Genomic DNA, 7,883 nt, shown 5'->3' on the forward strand with positions numbered 1-7,883 from the left:
GAAAAGATGCAAGTGAAGTGAAGAGTTGAAGAGAGAGAGAGAGAGGTTTTTTTCGATGAATTGAGAGAAAGAGAGATGAGGGTCCATCTTTACACATATAATATTAACTTCTACTTTTTTGGTGAACATATAAGAGGATTTTTTAATGGTTTGAGTAGAAAGACAAAATGTGAAAAGCAATAAAATATGTACTCAACCACATTTATAAGCATTCGTGGGTAATTTGCAGACTATTTTTCCCTCAACAGTGAAATTTCCCACACTATTTTTATATGTGGCCAAGAAAATGTCGTTGTTTCTTAAGATTGTTGTAGTGAAAGACGATATATAAAGAAAGAAACATATCAAATGGGGTTTATATTGTAGAATTTTTGAGACTCTGAAGATACAGAAATATATACCTCGTGCAATTGGGTAAAGACCGATACGAGGACAGAGACAACATCTGATTTTCGAGTGAATTGTGTTATCCCTAACAGCGCTTTAAGTTGTTGCAGACTCACAGTAATGGCTACTCCACCCATAAAACCCATTATTGTTGCATGAGAAAGAAAGTCCACCACAAAACCAAGCCTCCACAAGCCATAAAAAATATTGTCAGTCTTATACATGTTAATTTACTTATGTAAATAAAGTGTTTTGTTCTTTAAGAGATTCTTAATTTGGCAAATCATAGTCATTTTTGTTCATATATACCTTAAGAAGCCAAGGCAAGCCTGAAAAATTCCAGCAAAAAAGGTGGAGGTGAGAGCCATCTGGAGATAGAGTTCAGGGTTTTCAGTAGGGCTAACTTCCTCCGACAAGGTATTAGCTAGCAGAACCAATGAAACAACCGTCGGTCCAATTGCAATATGCCTTGAGGTTCCGAGAATTGCATACACAAGTGGAGGTACAAAACTCATATCTACACAATACACCATCTCATTCTTGTACAATCACGCGTAGATTTAAAGTATATATGAAGAACAAAAAATAAGATATATATGTACAACCATATCTGATAACTTACATATGCCAATGATTGGCGGCATGTTAGCCAAGGTCGCATAGCTGATCCCTTGAGGAACTGCGAGACTGGCAATGGTGACTCCAGCAATAAGATCAGACTTGAGGTAACCCAAATTGTAACGAGGAGCCCACTCGAGGATCGTAAAGAAGTACTGCAAACCCAGAATTGCTTTTTTGGATGCAGGTTGGTTCTTAAATCTTCTCAAAGGATCGTCAGAAAAGAAAGTCTCTTTCAGTGACAACTTCACAGCCGTTAGAAGCGGCTTCAGTGGTGGAATCTCAACTCGTTGAGGACTAGACTGATCGTGATAATAGTCTGGATCTTCCATTTTCGAGCAGATCACTTCAAAAATAAATCAGGAATGAGCCTTCGCGATATCAAGTATATGCACTTGAGTTTCAGGAAGAAGATATGAATACTATTTTATAGGAGTGTAGGTTTCTAACTTTTCTTAAAAGATTTCGAGTAAACTTGAGGATAAAAATAAGGATGAGAGCGCATCATTTTACTTAGTTACTTTTTTTCCTGAAGAGATTCACCATTCCACGTATGCCATATAAAGCATCATGCACATGATTACTATGTGCTCAAATTATGACCCCGTATGAATAATTCTCCTTAATTAGTTTAAAAAGCTTTCCAAATAAGTAAACATATTTGTAAAGAATAATGCTAGTGAATCGAACCACCTTTTACTCACCTTACATTGCTCTATTTGTACATGACAATAACTTCTATTTCAATCTCCAAATTACTTTCATGCTTTAGATGCAAGCAACTGCATCTAGCAACAATAAATCACTGCCAAGAAAGGAATAGAGAGGATGACAAAATTAAGAAATGGGCACTGATATGGGGCCTTAATGAGGCCTAAAATTTGTGTCTCAATCCTATGTATAATGCCATATAAGTAAATAAAAGTATTTATTTCTAATTTCACATAATATATTTTGCCAAATCAGAATATTAATTGCATTACCAAATTGTACTATTTTTATTTCTTTTTAGATTTTAAAGGGTGAATCAATGGTACTAACATACTTTATCAAGTAATTAATGAAAATAAATATTACGTAGTGGTGGTAGTCATTAATTATGTATAAATTTTAAGAATGTTTCTTACCTATTGAATTAGTTCTCCAAATATTAATTAGTTGCTAAAAGTAAATATATAATATAATTTTGTTTCGATGTTAGTATTGTTATTTAATTAGAAAGATATAATATATTTTTTTTCACTAATAGACGGATTTAAAAAAAGAAGAAAAAGGGGTATATAACCATTTGTATTAATAGTCTCAAGCTAGAATATCATCACATGTACAGATGTACTATTACATTATAAAATTGATAGCCGAGCTAGAAAGTTATCCTACACAAGGATAATTTGACTGAAAGCTTTCTTGGTCAACTTAAAATAACTCATTTATTACATGATATAAGATATTTAATGTGATGTATCTATGTGATTTGGCAAGCCACATAAGTTTGAGGCTAAATTAATTTTCCTTAAGAAATCTACTACATTGTTCGGATAAGGGCACTGATATGGCGCCTTAATTTGTTGCCTTTATTTTATGTCTTATGCCATGTAAGTAAAGAAATATATTCATTTCCAATTCCACATAATAAATCTAGCCAAATCGTAATATTGTATTACCAATGTTACCATCTCTATTCAATGATATTAATGAACCTGTTGATTTGTAGCCATTAGTTGTGTTTAAATATTAAGGAATGTTTTTATATATTGAATTAGATGAAGATTAACTTCTTTTTTCTTCAAATATTAATTAGTTTTGTCAAACTTAATTTGTTAAAAAAATAATCATAATTCATCCAAAAAACACTTATATAATACAGATTATAATTCCTCGGATAATCTGTATTTGAGAAAACAGATGGGGAGATGAGGAATTATACTTTTGAGGGGAGTATAACAAATAATACTTTTGAGGATCTGAAAGGAAATTGAATGAGCAAGGAAATTGGAAGGTTGATTATATTGGCAGGAGAAGGAATAATGCAGCGCCTTTGCTTGCTGCATATATATGCGTGTTCTTTAGAACAGGCCGGATGAGTCTTACTTTTCTATACCTAGGGTGATTGAAGCTGTGATTGCAGCTGAGTCGTTGTGTCATGTTTGATCTTTGATCTCATTTGAATAAAGGGTTGTCACTTTCGATTTAAAAAAAAACTTTTGAGGAATTATAATCTGTATTATAGAAGTGTACAAATTTGGCGTGCCCATGAACACAATGCATTTAAGAAGTACTACTATACATGATTTTCAACATTTGAGTGTAAAATATATAGTTCATTTCTTTATTGATATTGAGATTACATCCAAGTCCCCTCAGGCAGTACCGAGCATCATCTACATTTTTCTGCCCCTGTTTTGTGAATTGAAATATCAAAGCTCAATACTTAATCCTTGTAGATCAAAGTCAGATAAAATCAAAACTTTCATCCTACTTCATTGCTCCCTGTGGATTAGACATTGTCCTCTGGTGTCTTTGCGTTTTCTTCTCCTGGATTGTGTTTGGTGCTTTGCAGTTGGAACTTACATGCTTCTACAGCATCTTCCACTGTAACAAACATCCATTCTAAACCAACTGTTTCAATGAACTTCGCGTTATCCAGTTTCTTAATCACTTCGCTTCTCGGGTTTGCTAATACAAGCTAATGTATCCAGAGAAAGAAACTAATTAGCTTATATCAAAATGTATAATGTACAACATGAAAACGTTACAAATGGAATACAACTTCATACCTTGAGATTCCTTCTATCTAAATTTCTCTTGACCTCTTCTAGCATGCTGATCCCGCTCGTATCTATTCCACCAACAGCTGTAATTTGATGTTAACGTTAGCAATTAACTGCGAGGTGAGATATATGTTAATTCGAGGCTGCTAGCTGCAGTTTGATACTTACTGCTAATGTCTAGTATAAGGTATTGTAAGCTTGTTTCTCCAGAAGCTTTTATCCTATCTTCCTCTTCAAATATCCACCTTGAGATCCTGAGCACAAGATTAGAAGGATATCTCATATTAGTATAACGGTAGACATTAACATTCTTCCATATATATACAAGTACTTGTATGTTTTACCTTTCCCTCAAATAGTTAGAATTCGCAAAGTATATGGGGGAATCAATTTGAAGAATGAGAACTCCTGGAATGTTGTTTGCAGTTGGGTATTGATCAACGCTTCTATAAACCGAAGTGTTTGGAATTTTTCCTAAGTTGAGAGTCCTGGGTCTTGTTATGAATAGGATCAGTCTTAGCAAAGAAACTACAACCGCAATGGATAGGCCAATCTCAACACTGCCAAAAATAACACCCAAATATGCACCCATGCATATCATACAGTCGATCTTATCTATCTTCCAGAGGTGGATGATGGCTGGGATGTCTATGAGGCCGAACATGGCCATGACTATAATGGAAGAGAGGACCACTAGTGGTGTGTGCTGGAACAATGGTGTCAAAAATAGCAGTGTCAACAACATCATAATCGCCATGACTATGTTGGAGACTTGAGTTTTGCATCCGGCATTGAAGTTTACCGCAGTTCTCGAAAATGGTCCTACAAGTATCCAGTCATAAGCTCTCACATACAATCGATAAATATTCACACTGTTATTTCTATAGGCAGAGTCATGCACGATGTTGAAAGAGCTAGGCATGTATATTACCTGCTGACAAGAAGCAAGAAACGCAAGAGCCTATAATGTTCATCATTCCGAAAGCGATCATTTCTTTGTTTCCGTCAATGTGATAGTTCTTGACCGTGGCAAAACTTCTTCCAACAGCTACTCCTTCCTGTATAATCGCCACCAATCCAAGATGATTGGATTTGAACGTTTAATTTTTCCAAAACATGATATCATGATATGTAATCTTGTTTGATTATCATTAGAGAACTTACAGCAAGACCAATGATACCGGAGATCAACCCAGCTTTAGCGGAGACGGCAAGATGACGAGACTTAAAAATCTTTCCTATGTCAGACACAGTTACAGGGTTCATGCCCTTCTTAAGAGGCCCAATCTACAAAAGCAAATAGATATGTAAAGTTGAACAAAACAAGCATGTAATATTACTGTTATCTTTTGAATCAATGATTCGTTAGTGAAGTATTTACCACTTTGATGTTGTGCTCGTCGGCATGGGTCAGGAAAACCAGAAGGCTCCCCACGACGACGCAGAATAATGGCGCCAGTGCACTTACCCAAAACAAAGATGGTCTTTTCTTGCTCTGTTCATAGTCATAATCAAATTAACATTAATATTTACCTTTAATGGTTAGAAAATCCATCCAACTTCTTAGTAAAGCTATGTTTTATGCACATTATAGTAGTAATATATTTATGGATGATCTAAACTTCATAATTAAGCTATAGTTCCTTTGCTTATATACACACAAATAAGGCACAAATTTTAGAGGTTTCGAATAATTACATGCATATACTACTTACAATGAATTTAGTGAGGAACAGAACGAGGAGGAAACCAAAGCCCATCGCAGCAGGTTCCCATTCCCACTGCAATATGTAACCACGTAAGAACCAAGTCAACACCACTTCGATTAATTCTATAACTTGGATGTCCAAAAAAGATAAATAAAGAGAGACATATATAAAAAACCGGAGCGGATTCTACGCATTTGCACCATTAATGATTTAATGTGCAAGTTATCAAATCGATGTATGCGAAGATCCAATGAAGACTGGAGACCCTATATTCATTCATTTCATTTTCATTTTTGATCTGATCAAATTAAGCGCACATAATAAGAGTACCTCTTATTCGACCTCAGATCATCACCTCTTGTGTTGGAAATACTTAGAACTATTTTTTTAGGTTTTAATTCTGTTAACGGTATTAAGATACATACATGATAATGTGATATGGATGACCAGATCAAAATATTGAATATTAGTTGCTCGGTTCACTTGTACATCGATGCGTAGAAGAATTTTTGATAAAAACATATATATACCTCGTGGAAGTGATTAAAGACCGATGTGAGGACAGAGATAACATCTGCTTTTTGAGTGAAGTGTTTTATCCCCAACAACCCTTTAAGCTGCTGAAGAATCACAGTAGTAGCGGCTCCACCCATAAAACCCAATATTGTTGCGTGAGAAAGAAGGTCCACCACAAAACCAAGTCTGTATGCACCAATTTACACACAAGCAGATCCAAAAGATCATCAGTTTTATACATGGTAAACAAAATAATAATAATAAAAACTTGTTTCTTCATCAAAAGATTCTATGTCATGGCATACAGTTATATTTGTGGGAACTGAAATTTACACTCTTAATTTTACAATCTATATATACTTCCACTTTCCTCTTTTGTTAATTTAAATCTTGGTTTTTTTTTTTGAAAAGAATTTAAATCTTGTTTTTAGTGATATGTGTTTTGTCGTTTTATGAAAAGATAATAAAGAGTGTAAATTTCACCCCTCGTATTTGTTTATACCTTAAGAAGCCAAGGCCAGCCTGAAGAATCCCTGAAAATAAGCAGGCGGTGAGAGCCATCTGGAAATAGAGTTTTGGGTCTTGCGTAGGGCTAACTTCCTCCGACAAGATACTATTTAACAGAAGCGACGCAACAGCCACTGGTCCGATAGCAATATCCCTTGAGCTTCCGAGAATCGCGTACACAAGCGGAGGTACAAAGCTCCCATCTGCACTCATATACCAAAATAGACCATCACATCCTTGTACACTAATCACGTACGTAGATTAACGGTGTATTAACATAACATGTAAGATGTTGCAGCTGTATTTATTGGTTACTTACATATCCCAACGATTGGCGGCACGCCTCCCAAGCTCGCGTAGCTGATCCCCTGAGGAACTGCCAGACTAGAAATGGTGATTCCGGCAATGATATCAGATTTGAGATAGCTCAACTTGTAGCGAGGAGCCCAGTCGAGGATTGTAAAGAAGTACTGCAAACCCATGACTGCTTTTTTAGATGCAGGTTGGTTCTTAAATGCCCGGAAAGGGTCGTCAGGAAAGAAAGTCTCTTTCATTGACGACTTCACAGCCGTTAGAAGCGGCTTCGGCGGCGGAATCTCAACTTCAACTCGTTCAGGACTGTACCGATCATGATCATAATCGGTTCCCATTTTAGAGTCACTTCAGAAGAAATAATCAGTACTAAAGGTTTCTTTGGAGGCAACTATGGTGTGTTAACTCAAGCTCTGCAATGAAACTCCATGGAGGGCTGGACGGTATATAAAGGTGGTGAAGGTGAAGGTGAAGGTGAGGTTGAAGATGATCGAGTTGGAGGAAAGGATCTTTGAGTGGGTAGTGGAACCCACAAATGGACTCGCACGAAATAATATATCTTCAACACTGATTAACAAAGTCCCATATATGTAGAGAAAGCTAGCAATAGAGAGAGCAACAGCAACGAGACGTGTGTTAGGTCACTGATCTGGGGCACCTGCGAGAAGTTATGACATGATTTAGGGAAGAAGATACCAAGACTAGTTTTGGTTTATATAATTTGCAGTTTTCGAAGTCGACGATGCTGTCGGTAAGAGCATAAGGAAGTCTCGACTGATCGATCGAATTGTGGTGACAATTGGTATGGAGATCAAGTTGTGAGTGTGCAGCTGTGTCTGATTTTAACTAGTCTCTAAATTAGGGTTAGTGCGGGAGGACGCCCACCAATGTTGATACTTGATACTACTTTATATTTCCACGGTATGTTTGAGATTTGTTAGAAAGGCCATCGCACCTACCCAATCGCGCTACTAATTTTCAAGGTAAAAAGTGCTACCACGGAGGGGGACATGAAGAAATGTAAGCGAAGTTGGATATTCGTTTTTCCTTCTTCACTAAAGTT

The 7,883-nt window shown here is 36.1% G+C and overlaps 2 protein-coding genes across 2 annotated transcripts in view; both read right to left on the minus strand.

Moving 5' to 3' along the window:
* LOC101299577 (sulfate transporter 3.1-like) overlaps window positions 1-1,337 on the minus strand; it is a 5,043-nt gene extending 3,706 nt beyond the window's left edge. The window contains exons 1-3 of the mRNA XM_004297972.1: window positions 1,010-1,337; window positions 697-904; window positions 402-573 (exon numbers count right to left, since the gene is read on the minus strand). Of these exons, the coding sequence (XP_004298020.1) occupies window positions 402-573; window positions 697-904; window positions 1,010-1,337 (708 nt within the window). The remainder of the gene's footprint in view (window positions 1-401; window positions 574-696; window positions 905-1,009) is intronic.
* Window positions 1,338-3,310: 1,973 nt separating this feature from the next.
* Window positions 3,311-7,634, minus strand: LOC101302155 (sulfate transporter 3.1-like). The gene is made up of 11 exons (XM_004296622.1): window positions 6,828-7,634; window positions 6,504-6,711; window positions 6,016-6,187; window positions 5,492-5,557; window positions 5,158-5,271; window positions 4,941-5,063; window positions 4,708-4,834; window positions 4,121-4,598; window positions 3,945-4,030; window positions 3,783-3,859; window positions 3,311-3,691 (listed from the first exon to the last, which is right to left on the minus strand). The coding sequence occupies exons 1-11, from the start codon at window positions 7,156-7,158 to the stop codon at window positions 3,503-3,505; spliced, it is 1,971 nt and encodes a 656-aa protein (XP_004296670.1). The 5' UTR covers window positions 7,159-7,634; the 3' UTR covers window positions 3,311-3,502.
* Between the last annotated feature and the right edge of the window lie 249 nt (window positions 7,635-7,883).

The sequence above is a fragment of the Fragaria vesca genome, linkage group LG4 (genome assembly GCF_000184155.1).
Source record: "Fragaria vesca subsp. vesca linkage group LG4, FraVesHawaii_1.0, whole genome shotgun sequence".
Taxonomy (NCBI): Eukaryota; Viridiplantae; Streptophyta; class Magnoliopsida; order Rosales; family Rosaceae; genus Fragaria; species Fragaria vesca.

Bases quoted from the DNA above. Each gene is read 5' to 3' on its own strand.
- LOC101302155 (XM_004296622.1), bottom strand. From the start codon at position 7,158: ATGGGAACCGATTATGATCATGATCGGTACAGTCCTGAACGAGTTGAA. The intron at 6,188-6,503 runs GTATAAACAAAT...TGGTGCATACAG, and splicing joins GCTGGCCTTGGCTTCTTAAG to ACTTGGTTTTGTGGTGGACC. The intron at 4,031-4,120 runs GTAAAACATACA...TCTTGTGCTCAG, and splicing joins TCTAACTATTTGAGGGAAAG to GATCTCAAGGTGGATATTTG.